This window comes from Athene noctua, chromosome 3 (assembly GCF_965140245.1).
Source record: "Athene noctua chromosome 3, bAthNoc1.hap1.1, whole genome shotgun sequence".
NCBI classification, from domain to species: Eukaryota; Metazoa; Chordata; class Aves; order Strigiformes; family Strigidae; genus Athene; species Athene noctua.
Genome location: NC_134039.1, coordinates 60,969,781 through 60,996,421, shown reverse-complemented (window position 1 = coordinate 60,996,421; position 26,641 = coordinate 60,969,781). Strand labels below are relative to the sequence as shown.

General features: G+C 46.7%; 1 protein-coding gene across 1 annotated transcript; it reads left to right on the top strand.

The window, feature by feature from the left end:
- Positions 1–1,393: 1,393 nt before the first annotated feature.
- ANKRD7 (ankyrin repeat domain 7) lies at positions 1,394–2,233 on the top strand. The gene is made up of 3 exons (XM_074901561.1): positions 1,394–1,409; positions 1,652–1,825; positions 1,937–2,233. The coding sequence occupies exons 1-3, from the start codon at positions 1,404–1,406 to the stop codon at positions 2,045–2,047; spliced, it is 291 nt and encodes a 96-aa protein (XP_074757662.1). The 5' UTR covers positions 1,394–1,403; the 3' UTR covers positions 2,048–2,233.
- Positions 2,234–26,641: the final 24,408 nt, after the last annotated feature.

The following is a 26,641-nucleotide window of genomic DNA, read 5'->3' as shown; positions in this document are numbered from 1 at the left end:
TCACATTCACAGGCCCTGGTCCTCATGGGGGACTTCAACCATTCCGGTATCTGTTGGAGGGACAACAAGGCAAGACGTAAGCAATACCGGAGGTTCCTGGAGGGCATTGATGATAATCTTCTCCTCCTCCAAGTGATAGAGCAGCCAGCAAAGGGAGATGTTCTGCTGGACCTCATACTCACTAACAACAAGAAGCTTGTCAAGCATGTGAAAATCACCGTCAGCTTTGGCTGCAGGGACCACGAGATGGTGGACATCCTGATGGTACAGAGGGCAGTGAAAAGCAAGCTCACAAACCCAGACATCAGGAGAGCAGACACTGGCCGCTTCAAAGATCTGCTTTGAAGAGTCCCATGGGATAAGGCCCTGAAGGGAAGAGGAACTCAAAAAACATGGTTAATATTCAAGGAGCACTTCCACCAAGCTCAAGAAAGTTCCATCCCAACAAGCAGGAAGTCAGGCAAAAATGCCAGGAGGCCTGCATGGATGACTTGAACAAGAAGCTCCTTGGTCAAACACAAAAAGGAAGCATAGAGGGTGGAAGCAAGGACGGGTAATCTCAGAGGAATATTGTCCAAGCATCCAGGGATGAAGTTAGGAAAGCGAAAGCACAAATGGAATTGAAACAGGCCAGGGATGTCAAAGACAACAAGAAGTACTTCTTTAAGCACATAGGTGGCAAAAGGATGACCTCGGAAAATGTGGGTCTGCTGCTTAACAAGGTGGGGTACCTGGTTACCATAGTTATCATGTTATCAGAGTACCTGGTTGCTATGTTTTCAGTAGACCTTGGTGCAGGTGTGTTCTTGCTTTTGCTGCAGTAGTAAGCAAGCTAGAGAAAAAGCAGAAATTCTCAAAGTACCGGGAAACACGAATATTCTTGCTATAAAACCCATCTCCTACATCTCTGATACACTTCTGGCACATGAATGAACACAGAAGAATATAAGGATTTGCCTGCCATAGTCCTCAGATTCCCAAGCTTTGTTCTCTGTTGCTGCGCCATTTGTGTAGTCCTGCTGGAGGCAGTGCCCAGGCACAGGCACAGGAATCTGTTTGTGCAGATTCACTTCTACAGTTGAAGGAAATGTCACCTTGCCAAGCAGAGGTAATGGAGGGGTTTTGCTGGCCAACCTCAGGCATTTGGTGTGCAACTGCTGTTACTGGTAATGGAATGGGAAATCTTTTCTTAACCTTGCTTTTTGCAAAGTGAAACTTGTGGTCATATATCACAGCCTGAAATGATTTCTTTAGTCATCTGACTGTTCTCTAATTTAATATATTTAATTTTTAGGACACCTCTGCATCTTGCTTGTGCAAATGGCCATGTGGATGTCGTTACATATCTAGTAGAAAACAAGTGTAAGCTGAATCTTTTTGACAGTGATAACAGATCACCATTGATGAAGGTATGTGGAATGTGTTATGTTCTCGTAAGTGGGGATTACTCATTATGCACTTAATTATGTAATTGCAGGATTCTTTACATAGATCTGTGTAGAAACATGCATATTGTCGTTGGCGTGGCATAGACATATGTTAGGTAGTCTTTGAAGATGCTCTTATTTTCCAGCATTGGGAAGCTGGTGGAATTGTAACAGAGTGAAATGTAACATCTGGAAGTATTTCCCTTTTTGTGTGTTGTTCCCAGGCAGCACAGTGCCAGCAAGAAAAATGTGTGGCTATTCTGCTAGAGCATGATGCTGACCCAAATCTGGCAGACACTGATGGCAACACTGCCCTTCACCTGGCAGTCCTGGCTGCTAATACAGCTGTAGTGGGGCTGCTACTTGAGCATAATGCCAGTATTGATGCCCAGAATAAGGTAAATTTCTATACATGTTAAGAAAGTTCTTTCAAAAAGTTTTAAAAATATCTCTCTGGAAGGGTTTTTTTAATTTGATTTTTAACTTGATTTATTTATCTGCCCTTTCAGGAGGGATATACCCCGCTTCTTCTTGCTGTCTCTGAACATCATGAAGAGATAGTAGAGTTTCTCCTTAAAAAAGGAGCTGACGTGCATGCTCGAGATCAGTGTGAAAGGTGAGGAGTTTGTCAAAACTCTGCATGGGATCTTTAGTATTCTTTAGGTTACATTGATGAGGGGCATGGGAATCAGCTCTGAAAAAAAACCTCTGATAACAGCTCTAGGAAGGTGGCTGGGATCCATCCACCTGCGCAGCAAGCGCTATTCCTGTACCGCCTCCTCTCACCCATCGCCTGAACACCAGCCTCCTTTTGTACTCCCTCCGCCAGCTCCGACAGTCCCTTCACCTTAACGGTAACAGGTTCCCCCCTCTCCTTAGGGTCCACCCCCCCTGCCCAGTAAGCCACTCGAGATGTTACCGACCGGTTACCGCTGCTCCGTCACTTAAAAACACTCCCGGAGCCCAGAAACCTCCCGCCTCGTCATCACTCAACAGAATTCGATCCCCCCCACAACCCACCTCCCTTAAAGAATTGCTCCACAAATACTCCGTTTCAGTTTCACCCTGCTTACACGAATATTTAACCTGAAGTTCACTAAGCTCAGGTCCTGTCCAGGGGGTTGTACGGACCGTGGTTCAGGGGTTCCCACCTTGTGGACCTCTTTGCCTTTCTGTTTTCATGAGAGATGTCACATTTCTTTCCCCCAATTCCTCCATTTCCTCCAAGCCACTTTCATCAGATTCTCCCCAAATACCTCCATGCCACCCCTCAAAATCTACGCTTGTAATTAACTTTGGAATCTGAACCACACTAGGAGGCTTTTTTGCTTGTGCCAACATAATTTCTGTATTTTATTTTCTAGTAACAGCCTTCACTATCTTTCTGGTAACACTTCTGTCTTCAAATAATAAATTTCCAACCACTCCTCTAAGGTATCTTGCTCCACTGCTAAGGTTAACTGCTCCCCAGGAACTCTTCACAGCTTTCAATTGCCCAGCAGTGCTGCAACCTCTGCATTACCTCTGGTCAAATTATGCCCTGTAATTAGCAGTTGGTGTGATAGCCCATCCCTCACCGAATGGTGAACATTGTAACGTTATACCATGAGATTTGGAAACCAGATGTCAGTAGTTGGGATCCGCTTCCCACCTAGCATAGGCCTGAGGCATGGACGAGCTTCTCTATTCAGTCAGCGTTCTATCCCTCGCGTATTCTGCTGGTTGACCAAAATGTGAGAAGGATTTGTTCACTTCTAAGTCCCTCTCCGTTCAGTGGTCCCACCCACATTGGAAACAACCCATTTCAACAATATGTCTGCATGCTGCACCTGGTTTAAGGGAAAAAAACAAAACAAAACCAGACAAAGCAGGGTAGGCAATGCATAGCGGTGGCAGTTAGAGAGATTAACTTCTCTGTTTCACCGTGACTGTGCTTTTCAGGTCAGACGGGTGGACGCGTATTACAGAAAGAGCTCGGGAGGCAATTACTACTGTACCATCTGCAGGGGCTATTCTGCATGCAGGTGGTAGAAAGGAGGCAAAACTCAGGGACCCACTGCAAAAGTGAAATAAGGAGAAGGCCAGGACAAGGGAATGAGACCAGGAGGGAGCAGGGGAGAAGTGAGGAAAAGGAAGGAGAGTTGGGAGCAAGGTGTTAAAAGAAGGAAAAGGCAAAGGAGGAACCCAACCCACTTCTAGGGGAAAAAAGCTGCCCTAGTTTAAAAGAAAAGGGTGCACAGCTGTTCACCTGTTTCAAAGAAGAAACAGGAAGAAAGATGGTGAAGGGAAAGAAAGCGGGAGTACTCGCATCTTCTTAACTGAATTGCAGCAACATTCTTTGGGTACTTTCCATTTTAATTTTCCAGAAGAAACTTGAACTCTCTGACAAAACTTTGAGATGACCAGTATCCAGAGAGATTCCTTTACTAATTTACTAGCTTCCCTGAAGTATATTACAGAAATTCAAGATTCTAAAAGGCTATTTCATAGCTCACCGGTTTTATCCAGTTGCTAATGTATTCAAATACCTATTTCAAATCCTTATATAGGCTGCTTCAACATTTTGTGAAAAATGGCTCCCAAATTTACTTGTGAAAAACACTTGAGGTAACTGCAAGAAAAGCTTGCCTTGGATCTGAGAGTGGTGTTGCTGTTCTCGCTCAGTGCCCTGACTTCCACAGAAGCCATAAGGTTTCTTTTCAGAGCGTATGTCTCACATTTTGTGACGGATCGCTGTGCTGGGGAATGCTTTTAGGTTTCGGTGCTGTTTTTTGAGGCCTCACTTTGAAGATCTGAAAAAACAGAACCAAAAAATACCCCTCAGCCTTGAGCAGGCTCTCAAGGAAGTTGAAGAACAATTAGGTTTGACATTGCCCCGGTCTCCAATTACGGATGTCAGCTGGGGTTTTGTTTGTAGTTTGGGGGCATTTTTATATACCTGCATTTCTCCTGCCTAGTGCAGTTTTGTCAGTAGGACTTAGTCCCCTCAAGTCCTCTCTGGCCCCATTTAGAACCAACAGAGACTTTTAGTTTGTTGCCAACAGAGGATTCTTCGCTCTTGCTCTACAGAGATTGTCTTCTTGGGATTAGCTTTTAAGTCTAATACAGTATTAGATATTCTCAAATTCTCTTCCTGGAATGAAGGTGAATAAAACCATTGCTAAATCCTCAGAGAATTTACCAATTTCTTACCCTTTCTACCAGGTTATCTTAAGAAGAAGCTGTAAATCTCAGCATGCCTGTTTTCCCTCTTTCAAAGCAGAAGGCTGGTTTCCAAGACTCAGAGTTAGTGCTGTGATTTTATCCTTCCTGTTAGGAAATCCAGCTGCACATCCTTCTGTGATACTGCTTCCTCCTGTTAATCACCACTCAGGGAACAAGTGAGACTAATTTTAATGTCACTGTCTGTAACCTGAGTCACTCAGTGTTCAATGTATTCAGGATCGTCTAAAGCCTGGTGTTCTCTTTCAGAGTTCTTCAGTAACAAAAAAGTGTGTTCTCGGAGGTGCGGTAGTTGCTGGAGGACATGTATCTAAGCGAGTTTTTCACTCAGAACTGGTGGCTGAAGTTTCCTCAGCTGGGTGCAGTTAACAGTCTTTGAATCCATACTGTATCTCTGAGGAACTGAAAGTAAGGATTGCTGACGTGTGTTTAAAAAAAAAAAAAAAGGGATTGAATTGGAAAATAGGGCTTTAAGTTAGGAGGTAACAAAAGAGAAAAAGTGCATGTATCCCTTTGCGTACAACAATGGGTGGTGAATTGCAATCTGTTTCCAAATGCAGAATTACCAGATGCACTGTCTGTGCTGTCATTTCTGCAGGAGTCCAGTGCCATTCCAGAAACAAGTTGGAGCATGAGGGAAGAATTCAGAGATGACAGTTGTAGTCTTTTTTGAAGTGCTTTGTCGGTTGTCCTGCTCAGTACTCTGCCTGTTCACCAGTTTATTTAAAGGCAGAAGAGTTTCTGTGTCTCTAAGCCTTTTTTTCACTCCACTGTTTGCTTCAGTTATGCCTCAGACTTTTTCCCAGTAACCTGGTTCCCATCTGCAGAATTTGTCTTGCCTTTAAATTCAATCTGAGCAGTGCCTTCTTGACCGGAGATTACAAGTGCTCCTGCACTAAAGCTTATAATGACAGGGAGTTAAAGAGCTTAAGTTGCAGTGTGCCTCGGGTAGTCGTCTTGCGGTTCTTTTTTTAGTCCAAACTCTCTGTGCAGATTTGGTGTTTCTCACAGTAGCTTCCTCAAGGTGAAAAGGGCTATTTGAAGTAGAGGACATGCCATTCTTAAGAGGAAGATGTTTATGTAAAATCTGGTTTGTGCAGAAGCTTTGGAGGAGCTTCAGGGCAAGGAAGTGAAAATAACTTCACACTGATATTATTGAAAATGTTGGTATTAATTCTTTGTCTATGTAACTGTTGGAACAAAATTGGTAAATGATGCTGATTACAGACAAGAGGAAAAAGTGCTCCTTTGGTAAGTGGACGCAGTTGCTTCTTTTAGACATAATGAAAGAATTTGGAGTTTAAAGGCTTGAAGGGTTTCGCAGTTTTCCTAAAACACTGCTTAACATGAGACACAAATGTCAGTGATTATGCATATTTTGCAGATGTTCATGTTGCAAGCTCAGAAAAAAAATGAGTATTTTATTCTTATTAAAAAAATAAAGAAATGTGTTCCATTACAGTATAGACCCTTCCCCCTTATCAAATATATATATGCTGCAGAAATTAATAACCTTGAAATGGAAGTGCAAAAATATCTTGAAAAAAACAAAAAAGTTCATACTGACACAAGCTCATTAGTCAGTAAAATCCCAATCACATGCAAATGCCTGTGGGGTTTTTTGGTAGTTTTTATTTTCATTAGAGCTCCAGTAATAAGGAATAAATTACAAGTACTTGAAAAATTCTGTGCATCTACTTACAGTGACTGTAGCAACTAGCAGTTCATTAAGGAGGAAGGAGGTTGGCTGAAATTTGTTTGATAGTAGGACTTGTGTCATAAGAAGGATGTACATGTGTATTGCCTGTCTTTTACAGGAGTAAAGAGATCTTGGATGGGGTCTGTCTTTTTATAATTTGGTCTACTGATTCCCAAACTGCTCATGAATTGACATGTCACTATCCAGAACTAATTGAATCAAGCAGTTGAAACACAAACATGAGGTACCATTAGTGGTGTCTTAGTACCTCTTACTACTGTTAGTTGTCTTAGTCCATAGACTAAGGCAAGGAATATCTGCTGCAAGTGCTGCAAGGAGATTTTGGGACTGGAGTCCTGTTGTTAGGTCTATCAAATGTCAAGCTGAAATCCCAACAGCTGTGCTAAAGGCGGGTCAAAATGAATGTTAGTGTCTTGACATAAAAAATAATAGTGAACTGTGCTAGCAGAAAGCAGTGTGAATTAGTGGATTTATGAAACCAGTTTTCCTACATAATGTGAAAAAGAGAATGTTTGCTTCCTACTCTGTCTCTCAATTTCTGTTCCTTTCTGATTTCATTTTCCATCTGCACTCTTGTATTGTAGCAGCCTTTCTGTTGTTAGATTTTTTTTACTTACTTCACTTAGAAGTAAGCCATGTTCTTATTTCTCACTGAAGACCTTTGAACTTAAGGCTGTTTTTCCCTCTTCTTCAGCTCCTTAATCACAAATCTGTTCTTTCTCTTCCCTGCAGCCAGATACATGACAAGGTTTGTAGCCCCTATCGTTTAATGTTGGGTGGTATTTTATACTGGAGATGTTTTGTCTATTTATGCTGTTAGGTTTGATTAACACTTACTGATGAATTCACATTTTCCTGATACTGCAAATATTTAGAACTTGTTAGTTTGTCCCAGTGAAAGAATGACTGCTGCACAGTACTTCCATGCTTTATGTATTTGTAGTAGTATGGCTTCTGTGGTATCTAACTGTCTGTAGGATGACAGTGTATGGATTGCATCTGCTATAATGGAACTTCTTTAAACTCTAGAAGTAAGCTGGTTTACCCTCCTTGCCAGTTCTGACATTCAAAAAGTTCTTGGTAGTAACAGCAGTTATGTCTGGAGTACTAGTGCTGTTCTGAAGTTGAGTTCCTAGACTCTTTAAGTATCATCTCATGGAGTCTTACAGCTTCCAACTTACTCTGTGCTCAGGCAACCCATGTGGGTAAGTAGCAAATCAACACTGCTTTCTGAAAAAGAATTATTGAGAAGGTGACTGCTGCAAGGGAACCCAGTATGTTACTGCCTAAAGAGATGTCCAGTTAGATGAGAAATACCTGCTCAGGAGGTTTGGGATAGTCAGCTGTGATGCCTTTTCTAGGGGTTTGAGGAGAAAGAGAACACTGGAGGCAAGTTATAGTCCTCAAAGGTGTATTTTGCCTGGCTCTTCATTCCCTTTTCAGAAATCTATGTTGGCTTTTTTTCCACCTGTTTTTCTTTCCTCAGGCATAGATGAGAATCACTAAGATGTTAATGCAATGACTAAGAGGAAGAGAAGATATTTTTCTTCTCTTGATTCATCCACAGATGTTGCAGAGGGTCCTGTGGACCTTCTGGTCATTGTGAAGGCTCCAGAAAGCAGAGAAAGTGGTTTCCTCTAACACCTCAACTACTACTGCTTTGATAAGGATTGGCCCTGGTTTTGGGTCATCTTTTCATCCAAGCATTAGTTTTCCTTTTATTTTTGTTTTGTTTTGTTACCTATGTCTCATTTCATGTGTTAGAGGGTCCCTTCTCCCCCTTCTCCCATGGATTTTGCTGCCACATGTACGTGCTTGAAAAAAAAAAAAAGATTTTGGGGGTCCTTTTCCATTGTTCTTTCAGCTCTACTCACCTCACCTAGCTTTGAACGCACAGGCTATAGCATCGAAGCACCACTGGGTGGTGTTTTTCCTGGAGGAGCTGGTAAATTTGGTCATAGCTATCCCTGTAGTCCTGGAGAGAGGGCCCTTCCCTCCACTTTGCTGGTTTATGGCCTCACGTCTTTGGCCCTTGGAGTTACTGCCTGTTACTGTTCCTCTTGTGAGGGTATGCAGAGTGCTTCCCTTCCAAATGCTTTGGCTCCCTCCGGCCTGTTGAGGACATTGTACAGTGTTTCAGGTTTGGGGGTTCTTTTGTTAGTATGTTAGGTGAGCCTGCTCATTGCAGAAAATAAATACTTATGCCCCAGGGATTCAGTACTAAAATCAAAGACCATACGAGGGTGGAAGGGCCTCTGAAGATCATCTAGTTCAACTCCATCCCTGCTGAAAGCAGGGTCAGCTGGAGCAGGTTGCTTAGGGTTATGTCCAGTCAGGTTTTCTATATCGCCAGTGATGGATACTCCACAACTTCTCCTGGGCAACTTGTTCCAGTGTTTGACCATGCCTGTAATTTTAAAAAGAAATAAAAATCCCTTATGTTAAAATGAAATGCCCTCTATTTCAGTCTGTGATCATTCTTCTTCTTCTTTTACTTAGCACCACTGATAAGAGTCTGGCTCCACCATCTTTACTCCCCCCACCATGTATTTATACACATAGATAAGGACTCCCTGAGCTTTCTCTACTCCAGTAAAGAAACAGTCGCAGCTCTCTCAGCCTTTCCACACAGCTCACGGGCTCCAAGCCCTTCAGCATCTTCGTGGCCATCACAGGCCTGGAAGATGTAAAGCATCTCTTTTGAAATTCACTTCTGTGGGTCACAGACTTGATGGAAAAAAACGTAGGAGTCACAAGTATCATCAAATGTGAACAGCAGCATATAGTGCTTGGACTTTGTAGTAATCTAAGCTGATTTCTGTTACGTAACAAAACCCACAGCACTTGCTGTGTAGCTGTTGCTATCTTTTCGTAGTCCAAAGTTTGCAAGAAAATACTGCGTGTGATTTTGTATTTTTATATACACGTGTCAGGGTATTTGCAATGACAAGAAAGAAAAGTCTTGGCGTGATCTGTAGGAGCTCTTTCAATTTTCCATCTTAAGGTGGAGGGGAAAATACTGGCGTAGGCTTTTTTCTATACAGTGGCGTATGTCAGTCCTGCAGTAGCTACTTCTGCACCTCTTCTCTTGTGATGCTGCAGAAGCCAGTCTCAGGTGGATTTGTCCCTATGAATGACATTTGTGTGTCGCAGCACGTAGCTGACATTCTGCTCATGTATTTGGCGAGGGACTTTAGCCATACCTTCACTGTAATAACTCCACTGTGCCTTCTTCCTGTGTAGTTTTAAATGCCCAGTTATAATCCAGCTGGTGAGTTACAGAGTGTTTTGGGCTACAGCTAATGCTGATCAGCCATAAGAATGTTACAGCCTGGCTGACCAGGAGTTTCTCTTCGTCAAAACTAAAACCCCAAACCAAGATGTCTCTATTTGGGATGGTGCCTTTAGATTTTGTCACACGCTCTGTGTGGGTTTTAAGAATGTTTTAGGCTTTTAATTTTACAAAAATGTAACTGCTGAAATATTAACTGTGTATTTTCTCTATAATTCTAGATACGGCGGGAACTGGATGAAAAAATCACAAAAGAACTTGAAGAGGGTAATGTGTCATTATGTTAGGAGCATTATTAAGGAAAAAGATGACTGTTCCTAGTTCGAAAACATCGACTCGAAAGCCGTCAAGTTCCTGTGCTAAGCGCAGGGTTTTTTCTGCTAGCTCTCCAGTTTAGACTCAGAAGCAAAAACTTCCTGCTTACCAAAACATTGTGGAGCATGTTATGCAGTTGCCTGAAAATAGCCAGGCACAAAGAAAACTAACCCGTTTCCCCCACACAGATACACTTGGCTTAAGCTGAAGTCACCTTTCATGAGAGTTAATCCTCAGGCACAAACATCAAACATAAAAGAAGCCCTGAGACAAGATTTTTATAGACCTCAGCCATTGCTTCTCCTCCCACCTACATCAACTGCATTCCACACTAGACCATACCACACACCTCCTCTATTGTTGGTTCTTCCTTTTGCTGTGTCTCATATTCATTGCTTGTATTTGTATCTGATATGTTGCAGTCGTCTTTGAATAAGCAAGAATCGAGTGGGTGACTAAAGATATCCCTTCTTTAGGAAAAGAGCATTCAGTAGTGTTTCGGCAAACATAAGATGAGTTGAATGCTTGTAATGCATAGCTTAAAGCATCTTCTAGAATATGAGGCCAGGTGTCCAAAGAGGAATTCCACCTGTTTCACCATCATCGTTCATCCACAGTCACTGCTTTGCCAGTGACTGGTGCTATTTCAAAGCAGGTAGCCCCTGGGAGCATCTCCTTCTGTTCCCTTATGCTTTTAACCGTACAGGGCGTTCAGCTGTAGCTTCATAGCTCTTTCCACGTGTCCAAAGGGACACAAGGCCACTGCCCTGCCCCCACGCGCGTTTTGAACATAAGTGCGCATCTGCGAGGAGTCGTAGAGTCTGGTTGGTTTGGGGACCTTGTCTGGAAAAGGGTGGCTGGAGAAAGATGGCAAAGGTGGGTTTCCTTCCATTCAATACGTATTTTTATGGAGGTAAAAGGGTTATGCCAGGGTGAGAGAAGGTGCCAGGCTGGGAGACTTGTCCCGCCCTGACCGCAGTGCAAAGTGGGTTTGCCTCTTCACAGGCAGATTCCCTCAAAGTTTTCACAGCAAACGCAGAAGCTGGTTTTTAGGAGTGGTGTTCCAGCACATCACTGGTTTGAAGCTTAAGGAAAACAGACCCCTGAGGTTGAAGAGTTCTGCGGAGGGCTAAATTTAGCACTGGCGTAGGCAGGAGTCATTTGTGGGTTCCATGAAGATGTTCAATGGGTAGCCTCTGGAATGTCTTTCACTAGCTTTAGAAATACTGTTGCCTGATAAGCAAATGTGGAAAAAATGTGCTTCTTCCTTTGTGCCTAGCCCCTTCACTGTTCTGTTCCCTTGGAAGTTTTTCAATCTCTTTCTGGACTGTTGCCTCTCCAGCCACCCGTAATGTTTTTAACAGGGACTTATCTGGGCCTGTCTACTGTAAAAGTAACACCAGGAATCTTGTGTCTTTTCTCCCCAGCCACTGCTGGACTTGAAACTGGATCTGCCGGAGCTTCTCCCATGGTACCCACTGGTGGATCTTCAAAACATTTCCACGTTGACCAGGATCCCCTTAGCAGGGCAATACAGGAGTACCGTGACGTTTTAACCAAAAATTATCTGATTTGAATAAAAGGCTCTGGAAATTACTTTGTTCGTGTTGTACGTCAGTGGTTTCCCATCCACGGTTCAGGTGTGAAAACATGTTCACTGAAGTCTGAATATAAATTCTAAGTCTATTAAAAGGATCTCTGAGCACATTGCACTTGCCTGTTGGTTTATTGATGCATAGTTGCTTTGTTTGGAGCTCACAGTTAGAACTTGTTACGGAGGCGCTCATATAAACAACCAAAAATTAAAAATTCATTATTAACACAATTAACAGAATTAACTAGCTCTCCATACATTACAGGTTTGAATGTCTGTGAGGTGAGAACAGAACAACGTCCTAGGGTTTAACGACAAACCAAAACGCTCTGCCACTCACCTGACAAGTGAGGGCTCTCAACCTCGTGGACCTGCTCAGGGCAGCATCCCAACCCAAGGCCCCTCGAGGAGTTTCCTTGGGCAACGTCCTGACCCAAGGGGAGACTCCTCGCTTGCAGCTGCTGCTCCAGGGGACGAACTCAAAATGGTTCCCCAGAGGACTCCATTTATACCCATGCCGAATCTGACCTGTAGTCAACAGTGGCTCCCATTGGACAAAGGCCCCAACTACCGTGAAGCCCCGAGAGCAAAGGCAGTCAGGAGCTGCTACACTTCAGCAGCCAAGAAGCCCTATTCTCATTGGGCGGTGTGAAGTGAGGAACCTTAACAAAATGGATGCAGGACACCTAAGAGAGATGCTGGACAGGCAGGATAATGCAATAAAAGGGTGGGCTCTCAGCAGGAGGGGCTCTCGAGATAAGGAAGGAGCTGCAACTCTTGAGTCCCAAGATAAGGAATTGGGACTCAACGAATGCTGAGTTGTCATGACTATGGAAATGCTGAAAAGACCTAACTGGGTGAAAAGTCATGAGAGGAAGAGGAGGAATCTTCAATCCTCATCCTGAAGACCCCCGCCCAAGACCACCAGGAGCCACTGCGCAGGCACAACAGAGAGGGACTTGGGGCGGGATTTATGTTAATGATTTCTCAAAACTGATTGTAATATCTCTCCCTATTCTCGAATTATAATGCATATGTAAACGCTTTGCACCATAGAAAGGAGCTGCTTTTTGTTCCAAGGTGTGCACGCTTGTGGAGGAGCGATCCCCCGTGCCACCAGTGCTGCAATAAAGAATGCCTGCTTTCTAATACTCTGATTCTGAGTCTTAGCGAGTTCTTCCTTGACCGGCTTTTCGGTATCAGGTGCACCTGCCACACAATCCACCCCGTGACTACAGTCACGATTCGGCTGGTTTCCTTCAAGTGGTGGTGCAGTCACCTCTTGCCTCCAAGGTTAAAAGGGAGTGCGGTCCCGGTGAGTCTCTATACTCGTGGACTGTCATTCTTAGATGATTATACAATCAAATCTTAAAAAAAACCCTCCAACCAGACAATGTATTACAATCAAAACTGAAGGAAGCTGATTGACCATTCTAACAACGAAGATTCAAACATACCCAGTTAACTAAGTCTGTTGCCACTTTCTTCAATGTTGACCTAAAGTGGCATTAACACAAAAGCACCAAGATCAATCACTTTCTTCTGAATGATGCCAGTTTCACAGGATTCATTTGCCACCGTGCTGTCGTCCAAGTCTTGGTTGTCCATACGGGTCACCATTGCCAATCAGGATGCCAGAGTCATCTGCTCTGCCAAGATCCTAACAAAACCAGAACTAGGCCTTGGATCAGAAGCCGGGCATCAAGTTAAAAATTAGCAATTATCCATTGGGCACTAATACAGTGAGTTTTTCCACCTTTGCCTAAGGCTTCCCAAGCATGTCGACAATGCCCATTAGCCTGAGAATAGTATGGGGTGTGCAAACCCACTGTATGCCTTGTGTGCCCACTCCTGGATCACCCTGGCAGTAAAGCGGCTCCCGCTCCCTGATTAAATTGTTTTGGGTGTTTCCTTCGCTACCTGCCGCGTGTGGCAATAATGATCCAACTGCACATAGCGCCTCCCTGCAGTTTCTCACTGCCAGACTGCGGCAGGAGGGGTGGGGGGCTGGGGGGTGTTTCCAGAGATCTTAACCCCTTCCTCGGGCGTGGTTTTAGCGAGCTTTGAGCAAGTGCATAGCAAGCAATTGCCTGCGAGTGCCGCCTTCCCACGTCGGAGCAAAGCGATCTCTCTTTGCTTCCGACAAAGGCCCCACAAAGAGCCCGTCCCAGACCTGGCCAGCGCACTCCTGCAGGGCTGCGCCCAGCCCAGACAGGCCCTGCAGCTGACAAAAGGCCCGGATGGGCATTCAGCCGCCCATAATCGCCTGTTAATTGCCAGCTTTTGTTTGGTTTGCCGGCTGGCCGCACCGGAGAACTGTAAGGGGAATGTGTAAGATTTATCATCTTTTTTCAGTATCATTAATCACCTCAAAAAGGCCCTGTTTGGCAGCAGTTGGCAAGGCATATTGAGAGACACAGGTTACCTTCTCTCCCCCTAACTGCAAAACTCCACACTCTGCATCTGGTAAACACCACTGTTGACCTGCCAAAACCCCAGTATTTTTCCTTTGTTCTCCAGTTCTGCCCTCAGGGCGGAGTTTCAGCAACCAGATCCTGCAACACTTCTGCCGGCGTTAACACCTGCACGGGAAGGGCCGGGGCGGGGGGCGGTCCGCTGGCTGCAATCAATAGCTGTTTGCACCCTTTCTCTTAAGGGACTGGACATGTATCTTTGGGGCAGCCGGGAGCCCTCTAATAACAGCTCTAGGAAGGTGGCTGGGATCCATCCACCTGCGCAGCAAGCGCTATTCCTGTACCGCCTCCTCTCACCCATCGCCTGAACGCCAGCCTCCTTTTGTACTCCCTCCGCCAGCTCCGACAGTCCCTTCACCTTAACGGTAACAGGTTCCCCCCTCTCCTTAGGGTCCACCCCCCCTGCCCAGTAAGCCACTCGAGATGTTACCGACTGGTTACCGCTGCTCCGTCACTTAAAAACACTCCCGGAGCCCAGAATACTTTAATGAGTATTTAATTAATTTAATAAAGAATACTTAAATACTTAATAATTACACAAATACTCCGTTTCAGTTTCACCCGGCTTACGCGAATGTTTAACCTGAAGTTCACTAAGCTCAGGTCCTGTCCAGGGGGTTGTACGGACCGTGGTTCAGGGGTTCCCACCTTGTGGACCTCTTTGCCTTTCTGTTTTCATGAGAGATGGCACATTTCTTTCCCCCAATTCCTCTGTTTCCTCCAAGCCACTTTCATCAGACTCTCCCCAAATACCTCCAATGCCACCCCTCAAGATCTACACTTGTAATTCACTTTGGAACCTGAACCACACTAGGAGGCTTTTTTGCTTGTGCCAACATAATTTCCGTGTTTTATTTTCTAATAACCGCCTTCACTATCTTTCTGGTCACACTTCTGTCTTCAAATAATCAATTTCCCACCGCTCCTCTAAGGTATCTTTCTCCACTGCTATGAAATAATCCTGTGCTTGAATCAAGCAGGCACCTAAAATGGCGCACGGTCGCGTACTAAATTAGCAGCTGCGGCTCGGGGCCTGTTGTTCAGGCCTCAGTACTGCAACACCTCAGCACTTTTTACGTCAGCAGAGGTGGTTTGTTACAACCTAGCACCACACCTACTAGCACAATGGTTATGGGTTATAAAATATACAGGATTCATCCCTAGGTCAGCTCTGGCTTGGGCCTGTTGTCCAGGCCTAGCACTGCAACCGCTGCAGCAGTACAATATTGAGAACGATTCCCAACTGTATCTGTATTACAATATCTATCCCAAAGCTGTGACCTGTCTTTTGACTTCTGTACCATGTTTTCGTACAGTCAGCGTGCGTGTGTTTGTACTCTTTCGTGGCGGTGCCAACTCCGCCACATTTACCGGAAAGTAACTTTCTGGTTCTGTCATGGGTAAGGCACGATGTCTGAGGTCCCCCCCCATCCCGTTTCCTACTACATAGACCCCTGCTGTTTGCTCCTTTGGCATCCATTCACCCAAGCCAAATAACAGCCCTCAAGCAGCACTGCTAAACAAACGAACACGAATTTCATCGGAGACTTCGAAAACGACACGAATTTCATCGGAGACTTATTTTGTCGGGAACTCTCTGACGAGATTTTCTCGTTCTGCACTAAATGCACTGGGTCTGCGCAATCTGCTTTCAGAGCAAACTATGCTGAGCTGAAAAGAAACCAACAGGGAGCCTCACAGAAGGAGCTATTTCTGTGTGACTTGTGAAGGCAGGTCTGGAGGTGGCTGCTGCCATAGCTCAGTGGACGCTTCCTGCATTGAGGATTGCAAGAAGGCACTGTCTGTGATGGCCCTTCTGTCAGGAAACGTGCCCTTAGCTCAGCAGCACTGCCTCAACTCAAAAAACCATCTCCCGCGTAGCAGCATAGTTTGTATGTAAGTGTTGTCTACGTGGAAGCTTTGTCTGATTCGATTGTTTTGATTGCCTTTCCCATGTTATTGTTGCTCTTAATGAAACTGCTTTTTCTTTCTTTCATTCTAAAGTAATGGGGGAAAATACTTTTTTTGGAGAGCAAGTAGGCATAACAATAATGACAGGGTCTGTGTGAAATGATGTTTTTCATATCAAATTTTTAATGTTTCAGAACCCCACTTATGACATACGGAAGTCCACGTGCCCTGACCGGATGCACTCATGGGTGCCAAGGGAACTGGCTGGTGTCATTGTGAAGCCACTCTCAATAATCTTTGCTCAGTCCTGGTGACTGACAGAAGTGCCCAAAGACGGAAGGAAAGAAAAGGTCACTCTCATCTTCAAGGGCGGCAAGAAGGAGGACCCAGGGAACTACAGGCCAATCAGCCTCATCTCCACCCCTGGGAAGGGGATGGAGCAGCTAATCCTGGAAAACTTTTCCAGGCACAGGACAGACAAGAAAAGCATCGGGAGTAGTCGGAATGGCTCCAACAAGGGGAAGACACGCTTGACGACTTGATAAACTTCTACAGCAAGGGAGGAGATACTTGCGCTCTACTCAGCCCTAGTGAGGGGAGTATGGTGTCCAGTTCTGGGCTCCTCACTACAAGGCAGACATGCCCATACAAGGACCACTAAGCTGATTAAGGGACTGGAACGTCTCACATGAGGAAAGGCTGAGAGAGCTGGGACTGGTCAGCCTGGAGAAGAGAAAGCTCACGGGAAATCTCATCAGTGTCCAGAAATACCCGAAGGGAGGCCCCATAGCGTCTTTCAGTGATGCGCAGTGACAGGACGAGGGGCAATGGGCACAAACTGTAACACGGGAAGTTCCCTCTGAGCATCAGGAAACACGTTTTGACTGAGAGTGGCAGCACTGGCACCACTTGCCTGGGAAGGCTGGGGCATCTCCATGCTGGCAGATACTCAAAAGCTGGTTGGACGTTGTCCTGGAACACCGTTGCTAGGTAACCCTGCCCAAACAGAGGGCCTGGACAAAAGCTGGCTGGACGTTGTCCTGGAACACCGTTGCTAAGTAACCCTGCCCAAACAGAGGGCCTGGACAGAGGACCTTAGCCACTTTGTGGTTCTGTGCAGGGGGTGAGCAGCCGTCGCCAGCACGGTGAGACGGGACCCTCGATTTTCGCCACACTGCAGGAAATTCAGGCCGCCTTTTTGTCAGAGGCAAGCGCCAGGCAGGAGCAGCCAAGGCCCCTGCCTCGGGGCGCCCTGTCACTGTCCCTATTGGGGCACAGCCCCCTCTCCCCAGGGCCCCTGGGAGCCTTCCTCTTCCTCCTCCTCCTCCTCCTCCTCCTCCTCGTCCTCGCCCAGGGCTCGACAGAATCCACCAGGTGCCTCCGGCTGCCGGTCGCTCCCAGCGGTGCTGTGCCCACACTGCAGCATGTACCGCAGCGTGCACCACAGCGTGGAGAGGGTCGTGGGCCTCTTCAGCAAGAAGCGGCAGGAGTCGCCCTCCGGCAGCACTCTGCGGCAGCCCTGCGCCAGCGCCACCAGTGCCTATGAGCTCCAGGAGAAGGACCTGGGCAGGCTGCACCGCATGGCTGCCCGTGGTGACCTGGCCTGGCTGAGGCGGTGGCGCTGGTGGCTGAAGAGAGTTGGCTTCGACAGGCAAGACAAGGAGAATCGGTGAGGGCTGTGGGCTGCTGATGGGATGCCTTGGCTGCTTCTGGCAGGTGTGGCTACGGGAGGTTCTGAGCTACGCTCTGCCAGTCCTTGGCACCTCTCTCTCAAGCACAAGGAGTGTGTTAAAACGCAGAGCCTACTGATCCCACAGGAGCATCAGCATGGCGCAAACAACCCCCTCCCTCCCCTGGCAGCTTTTGGGTGCCACGTGGAAGCGTCCCCCCTTAAGGCTTTGTGCGGGATCCCATCCAAGCTCATGGCTTGGAAAGTGAGCTTTGCCCTGTCCACTGGGAGGGCGCACACCAGAGCTTTTTCATTGCTTGTAGCTGCCGGGTCAGCTCGAGTGCTGTTGGAAGTGCGTGCTACTGACTGACCTGCTGCTGGGTCATGGTCTCCCTGCAGGGTGGTTTTGCAGCTGTTCAGGTATCAGCAGTTCTCTTCTGCCCTGTGGGTGGTCACTGCAGGACTGCAGCAGCAGCAAGCGGGAGGAGCAGAGCCTGGGCAGAGGGTCCCCAGGGCTGGGTGGCGACACAGCTCTGGTTCTTTCATTGTCTCGTTTAAGCTTGTGTTTAATTTTTAGGACACCTCTGCATCTCGCTTGTGCAAACGGCCATGCAGATGTCGTCAGATTCCTAGTGCAAGAGAACTGCCAGCTGAACCTTGTTGACAATTTCGGGAGATCGCCACTGATGAAGGTATGTGGAATATGTTATGCTCTTGAAAGCAGGGCTTATCGACTGTCCAGTCAGTGAGAGGTGTCTGGCAGGATACTTTGCACGGACCTGTGTAGAAACAGGCATGTTGTGATCGACGTGGAATAGGCAAATGCTTGCTAGTCTTTGAAGATGCTCTTCTTTGCCAGCGTTCAGAAGCTAGGCGAGTTGTGGCAGAGTGAAACGTAAATGTTGGCAGTCTTTCCCTTTTTGTGTGTTGCTCCCAGGCAGCAGAGTGCCAGCAAGAAGAATGTGTGGCTATTCTACTAGAACATGGTGCCGACCCAAATGTGGCAGACGCTGACGGCAACACTGCCCTTCACCTGGCTGCTAATACAGCTGTAGCAGGGCTGCTACTTGAGTATCATGCCAATGCTGATGCTCAGAACCAGGTAACCTTGGCGTTTGGGTAAAGCTGCTCTTTCGAGAAGGTGCTGAACTTGGCAGTGTTTTTCTGACCAAGGTTCTTTCTCCTTTCAGGAGGGATATACCCCCCTTCATCTTGCTCTCTCCAAATACCAGGAGAAGGTGGAAAGGCTTCGTCAGAAAAAAGGAGCTGACGGGCATGCTCGAGAGCAGCGTGAAAGGTGAGGGCTTTGTCAAAACGGCACATAGGTCTCCCTAGTTGTCTGCAAGTGTGACTGATGAGAGGCGTGTGAATGAGTTTCGAAAAATAAGGAGCCAGCGGGGCTGAAGTGCTTCACAGATACCAATATGCATGTAGAGAATGAATGTGCCTGCAGCAAGTATTTCCTCGTGTAATAGCAGTGCACGAGTACCGCGACACGAGGGGTGTGTGGGGGTGGGTGTGTGTGTTACCATTTCTCAGTTGGCATCGAAAATGGAGAGGCTGGGAAAGGAATGGCTGTTGCTGTCCTAGTCAAGCGTGTATGCAAAGATGTGGTTGTTTTTACCGACTCTATCTCCTCTCTTTGTGTATATATCTTCAGCAAGCTACTGCTGGAAACAACGGATGGCAAAAACACGGAAGAATCTTCTGCAGGTGGTGCAGAAGACAAGTCAGTTCTCAGCAGCCCCTACCCTGTGAGGACTGTTGACCCTACCCGGGCTGCCCTTGCTCAGGACAGAGGAGGTAGGATCCTTAACTGTGGAAGAGACAGTGAGGAGAATTGCAATGACCTGTAGTAGAACCCTTCCCCGTCTTTTGGATGCTGGGCCTGGATGATGGGAAATAGCACAGTGAGGTAAACACTCACAGTGTGTCGCTTCTCCCCTCTTTTGTAGGTGCCATGCCAGCGGGACGGCCAGAGCGAGAGGAAGATGAAGAATCGTCTGGGGATTTTGAGGTCCTTTCTGTGAGAGATGCGGTGGGGTCCCCCTTGGTTCACTCCCCTTTGGGCTTACTTGCCTATGGGCTCGTTGACCTCTTCTGCCGCTCCCGCCACACATTTGTCACTGGGGGCCCTTGAAATGCTTGTGCTCTAGGCCACTTTTTCATTTAGGACGGGGACAAAGGCAGGTCAAGCTAATGACCTGGGTCTCACAGCGACTGGCCTCTGAGCTTCATTTCCCATATAGCACAGAAGCAGTGAAGTTGCCCCTGCTTCCCCTGTAGCCTGGAGGTGCTCAGCTGAGAAAGATGGACAGGGCTCATCAGTTTTGCAGGTGCCTGCTGGTGACGGGCAACATTTCTGTTCTTTGAATTCACCTGGAATGACCTAACTACGTAACCTGAGAAGTAAAAGCACACCTCATATTCTCATGTTCTCATCAAATTCTTTGCGCTCACGTATCAACATTTCTTTAGGACTGGGTCGCACGGCAGCAGCAGGAGCTTCCTGATGCTCTTGAAAATCAATCAGTGTCAGAAGCTTCCTTGGACGTTACTACACAGGGCTACAGTGGTCTGGAGGAAGACAACCTGCACTTGCAGAAGGAATTGGACAGAGTTAAAGCTGAGGTATGGAAAGCCTGTCACTATAGGAATAAACCTGTGGGTGACTGTTTCTTCCTGTACATCGTCAAAAAGGACAAAAGAGTATTCTGGGAGCCAGTAGCAAAGAGGTCTAAGGAAGTTAACAAGGATTGCCTGACATTGTTCATGCAGCCAGTGAAACCTTCAGGCCGGTGGCCTCGTCTTCCCCTTCCAGTGTGCAAGATAGTGTTACCTGAACCATCAAAAAAGCCGGCTGGCTTCTGTGGCAAGTAGGAGACAGTCTTGCTCCTCAAGCCCACAGCAGAAGCTCTTGTTCAGGCTCTGGGGTAGTATTGCAGCAATGTCCCTTCTCTTCCCTTCTTCCTCAACTCCCCTGGTGATAAACACAGCTGGCCCTTCGGGGAACTGCTCACAAGCTGGAGAGGCAAGGCGGTGTGTTAGGAGCAGCCTTCTGGTGGCTAGGTATGAACAGAGCAGTTTGTTCTCTCAGAAATCGCCTCTGCTCTGAGGCACGATTTCCCTGGTCAGGATATTGCATTCTTTCTTTATCGTGCCCTGTACACAACAGATGATCCTGAGTTGTAGCTTGCTAAATACGTGTGAGGTCATTGTCTCTGCTTTGGGTGCACAGTGTGTAGCACACTGGGGACCTTCTTCATGGTTGAAGGAACTTCTAAAGAGTTGTTAGGGTTTGGGTTTTGGGGGTTTTGAATAGTACAGGTGACAGAACCATCTGGATTGAACTAAGCAAGAAGCAGAGCTCATTTGCAGGTGAGATGTTTGCACTGTATATGCAAAGCAGCATCTCAGCATCTTTTTTCCCCCTTCCTTGGCCCTGCAGTTATTTGCCTGCCTTAAGCAGCTTTATTGCAAGTGGCCTGTAAGCTACTTTCTGAGGCGGGGACCACCTTTTGCAGTGTTCTTACAAAAACCGAAGTATAGAGGCCTCAGAGCTCAGAAAGAAAAATCATCTTCACCTCCCTGTGAGGGAGGCGGGAAGTCACCTTAGGAGAAGGATGAACTTTTTAATTTGTGTCTTCATGGAGGAGCAAACAGGTGGATACAAGGAGTGTCACGAGTCACTGAAAGGGTGGCAGGGCCGTGTCGGTGCTTAGAGCCGTGCTGTAGCGCCCACGGCAGGGATGGCAGAGGCCAGTATAAAGGCTGATGCAGTAACACAGTTTGTCTTCGTTTGCTAGTAGGAGTGAGGGTTTGAACGGACTTGAAATGATTGCATTACGTTGGGTTGCAGCTATGCACAGCTATATGCAGTACTTGAATTCTGCAGCAGCAGGTGACTCCTCTCTAGAAAAGCTCACCTCATGACTGCAGACTCCTGCTGTGATTTTACAGTTGCAGGAGCTGGAAGAACAGCATCTGCAGTCTGAGCATTTTGTTTGCGACTTGAAGACGGCCTTGGATAATAAGGAAAGGGAAGTCATCGCTTCTTCCCAGGAACTGCAGGACCTCCTGTTGGCATCTTCTAGGAATAATGCTACTATAAAACAACTGGAAGAGCATGTACAACGGTAAGAGAGTAGCGCAGTGAAGCAAGGTGTCTGTCGCTTTCTGGGATTGTGTGAGAGCGACAGGGTAGCCTTGTTGCCTCACAGCGAGTTAATACACGACTCTGAAGGATGCTTTTGTCTTAGATTATGTTATTTCACGCTGTTTTTTTCAGAACTGCTGCTCTGGTAGATTTCCACATTAAGACCTGTATTTCTTTTTAAGCCTAGAAATTGAAAATGCCAGGTTGGAAGCCACAGTCCAGCAAGAGAGCACTAAGATTGAAGCCCTTCAGAGAGACCTGCAAGCCTCTGCCTCAGTAAGCTGATCACAAGCTTCCCTTTTTGTCAGCCTAGTTACCTATTTCTGTGGGGAAATTTTAAGATGAGGTTTTCCGGGAGAGCCTCGGGGAACTTGGTTCCTGCGTCTCCTGAACATAGGCTGAAGCAGGCTGCTTTCCTGGCCCGTTCCCCGGCTTTCTGGTTTTGAGCATTTTCCCACATTCCTATAGCAGCTTAATGCTCTAAAAGGTAAGGATCTGACACTAATACGCTGCTGTAACTACTGTCTGCTTTAGACCCGTCGTGACATCAGATGCTACTTCAGACACTTGTTGAGGTGTGATTTACACTCCGCATTAGCCTCACCTGCAGGTCTTGGACGGGGAGAGGAGAGCTCAGGCCTGTTTCCATTTCAGTTACTGCTTTCTACCGCAGCGCTGTCTTTCCGGTCACCTTAGCTTTTTCTTTTGCCACTGTTGCTTTCACAGATGCAAAAGCAAGCTGTGACATCCAAGGACTTGCACAGCATGTGGGAAGAGCAGTTGAAGTCAAGATCCCACCTTGAGGAGCGTGTTGCTCAGCTTGCCAGGGAAAAGGCTGAGCTCTTGGAACAGGTGAGCCCAGAAAACTCTCCAGGCACCTAGCCAATACCCAGGAGAAACGGGTCCACCTTTTTGTCGAGATGTACTGCAGCTTCTCTGTGGAGAACGCTAGATGCACGTACTGCATGGAGACACTGTTCCTATGCTCTCTGTGTCACCTATCTTTTCTGTTTTGAAAGTGTGAGAGTGAAAGAAAGAGAGTGAAGAAGCTGGTAGAGTTGAAACTCCCAGTCGAACTGCGTCTGGATCAAGAAATGAAAAGAAACACTGAACTGCAGAAGGATTGTAAGAGGTATGGCTGTTTAGTGTGGTGAAGAGGTATCCCTGAGCCCAAGCCAAGCTTTATTGCAGTTCAGTGTAAAACTAGGGGCACGTAACCCTGAGCAAATTCAAGCCCCCTGAATTAGTTCTTGCAAGGTGCTTCTGTACACACCTGTAGTTTTCAGTAGTTGACAAAAGAACTGCAAATGCAGATTGCCCTGTGGCTTTCCTGGGAGGGAAGGAAGCCTTTTATTCCCCTTTTCAGGTGACATTTGGACCCTACAAGTGACTTGTGGTGTGGGAATGCTGGTTTGTCTCAGTAATTCCTGGTATGTCAAGCACATTAAAGATGAAGGCAGGCACGTCTGCACTGTTTACTTGAGAACATGTGAAACAGGCCCATTATTCCTTTGCTTCATTGTTTTCTTGACCCATTTGCTGTGCAGGTTGAAGACGCTTCTGGACAGAGCTATGAAGAAACTCAGGGTGTATGAGGAGAGAGAGGCAGAGTCCCAGCTTCATTTGCAGGGAGAAATGAAGAACGGCGATTCTGAAACGGTCAATGAAATTGGTAGATTAAGAACAAAGGTGAGCACGGCTTTGTTTGAGGTTTGGCGGTGGTGGTGCTTTCTCTTTTGAAACCTGTTATTCTATACTTCTTTTCCTGTTGCTGATTTATTTTCTTGGCTGTATTTTGGAACTGACTGACCTTTCTGGATGCTCCTTCTACTGTCACCGTAGCAGATGACTATAACTCATCCTGGTGGGCATATCCTTACGGGCAAAGATGAAAACATTATGTGCAAAGCAGTATCTGTGCAGCGCACATCAAGGGCAAGCTGTCCTGTAGAGGAAGAGAGAGCCGAGAGTCGCAGCAAGGCTGGCGGGGTGCGTGACATCACGGGCCAGGGAGCAGTCCCACAGGCCCTCTCCAAGAAGAGCAGAACAGGTCCGGTGACGGTGAGCGGCGTCAGCCAAGAGTGCAGATCACCAGGCCAGTCCATAGGGATGCGCAGGTCTGCTGTCGAACCAGGACATCGTGGCCATGCGGTGAGGGCCAGGGCTGAGAGCAACGTGGCCTGGCACGGGCCTGGCTGCAGCCTGAGGCAGTGGCAGCATCTTCTAGGGCCGACAGATGAATTCCTGCTCGGGAAGAGAGGGACGGAACACCGCCGTAACTCGGAACAACTGTACAAAGTTGGCTTTTGCCCAAGATCACCCCTTGAGCCCCACCTTGGGCGTGAGATGAGCAGGAGGCAGTGCAGGTTTTGCTTTTCTAAATGGTGTCGTTGCTTCCCAGGGCACGATGCAGTGAGGTGACGCAGAAAAACTGCTGTAACTTATTGTGGACTGGTATCTGTCTCAGCCCATCTTGACCTTGTCACGGGGACCCAGAAGGAGAGTTCCCAGCAGTGCTTTTGAGGTTGCTCTGGCTGTTCGGTAGCACGTAACCTTTTAACTACTTCTCTGCTTGTTACTCAGCTTTGCTGCCAGAGCAGCCATGGTTCAGAGCTAGGTTCGTATTGAGAAGGTACTGTAGAATGAGTCAGATGCCTTTGCAGTGGCTCATCTTCGGTCCAGAAGTTAGTAGCGTTTTTTTGTTTCTGTTGGAAGAGTTATTCTGAATGATGGGGAAGCGCGTTACATTTAGGTGGTTCTAAATCAGTCTAAAGTTTCTGCTTGCTGTTAGAGAGTTTTTCAAGTGCTTATTATGCTAGGTTCCTCCCTTTTCTTTTAATAAAAGACGGGACATGGTGGTTTATGTTCCACAGGTATAGAAAAGGTGTCTTTCTGGAGGGGGAAGAGGAGGACAGAGCTGTAGTGCCCACTGGGGCTTCATAAAAGTCTGATACTCCCTGCAAATTTTTGAAAATAAACTGCAGCTTTGATCTAGAGAAATCTGTGATCTAGAGAAAAAGGTGGTCTTCCTCCACCACTGCTGTAAACGCTGTGTTCTGCACCACTATTTACAAATCCTTCAACGTAATCTTTACAATGTAAGAGTATCTGTTTCTTACAGTTCTGTAATGAAGCTTTGACTGTGTTGACAGCGTGTACAAAATCCCGTCAAGCATGATACACGTGGTTTTGGATGAAACCAGAAGGTGGCTGGGTATGGGCATGTTTGATTTCCCGTGACCATAAGAGCAGCTCACCGAGGAATAGCCCTAGTGCTTTTCAGCCGAGCTCCATGGGTGAAATGCTGCTAGTTTGGTACCTCTTGGCCTGTGACCTACTGCGGAAGAACTGAGCAAGGCTGGAATCCTGAGGAATCCTATCAGAAAAGATGTCCAAGCTGTTCTTGTTTTAAAAGAAGAGCCTGGTTTCACTTTGGTTTTAATACTGAGTCAGCAGATGACAAATACGGTCTCCATGGCCAGCCCCTTGAAGGATTTTCACAGAATTGACTAATTTTAGATGCCTCTGAGTGCCTTTTAATATTTTTATTTTTCTGTCTGCAGGTTGGTGAACTTTCCCTGCAGCTGGAGATCGAGTCTAAAAAATGCATGGAGCTGGAAGCACAAAATCAGGTTTTGCGAGAAGAGTTGTCCACTATGCGTGGGAACCATGAAAAACTGGAGAAGAGCAAATGCCAGCTGAAAGAAGAGCTGGCTAATCTGAAACACCATTTGGAGACTAACATGGTGGATCATAGCCAAATAGAACAATATAAAAAAGAGATAGAAGAACGAGCTGGCCAAGAACTAAGACAAAAACTGCAAGAAGTCAATCTGATTTTGCAGGTAAGTGATTTTCTCATTTGTGTCTGTAGTGTCTGTCATATCCTTTTGTTATCGTCGTCATTTTCTCATATTTTGGTTTTGGTGCCTGATTCTGTGTGTTAGTGCTGTGCCTCTGACTTTCCTGAAGGGCAGCGGGAGAAGCGAATGTGGTTGGGCAGGAGCGCTTTCCCCTGGGTGTGTAATGTGCCTGCAGGTGCCCGAATCAAAAGCGTGCCCGAGGTAGATTTCCTTTTGCAGCTCTTGAGAGGTATCGCTGCCCGCTGGTCTTGTTCTCGCTGTTCACCCTTGCATGGGTGCTGCAACTTCATGTTTGTCATGGCCAGACATACAGTCCTGCTTTGTCATGGTACGGGGGAAAGCGCTCAGGACAAAGTCACTCAGGCTGCGGCGGGGGAGGTGGAGGGTGGCTGGAGGTGAGGGATCCTCATAATTTCTTTGAGGAATCCTTTTCTATATGCCCTGTCCCACAGACACAGTGTTCTTTCATTGGTAGCTCTGATGACTAAGAGGGCTAAGAGCGGGGTTCCTTCTGCATGAAGAGACTTATTTAACACAGTACTTCCAGGGTTCGGCCTTGATTGCTGATGGTGGTGAGGAGGCACAGTTGCCTCGCTGAGTAAAGCCGGGCCCTTGATATTGGGTATGTGCAAGTGACCGCCCCGAGAGTTCTCTTTTTCTCTGCCGTGGTTGAAAGTGCATTATCTGCTTCAGGCACAGGCAGCCTCCCAGGACAGACAGGAACAAATCAGAGCCAGTCATCATGCCTCCCTGACAAATGAGCTAAACCAAAGAATTCGAGATCTCGAATGTGAATTGGACAGGATACAAAACACCCAACAAGACAGTATTTTTCAGAAAGAATCCACACAGGCAGAAGCGGAAAGGTACAAAGAGCTGCATCTGGAGGAAGTAAAAATTAGAAGACGCCTAGAAGATAAACTGGAAAGGTAAGTCCATGCTTTTTTGGACTGGTAATAAGATACTACTTTTTCCTCATGCATTTTCCTCCTAAAATC

Coding starts and splice junctions, on each gene's coding strand:
- ANKRD7 (XM_074901561.1), top strand. Junction 1,826..1,936: donor GTATTGATGCCCAGAATAAG/GTAAATTTCTAT, acceptor CTGCCCTTTCAG/GAGGGATATACCCCGCTTCT.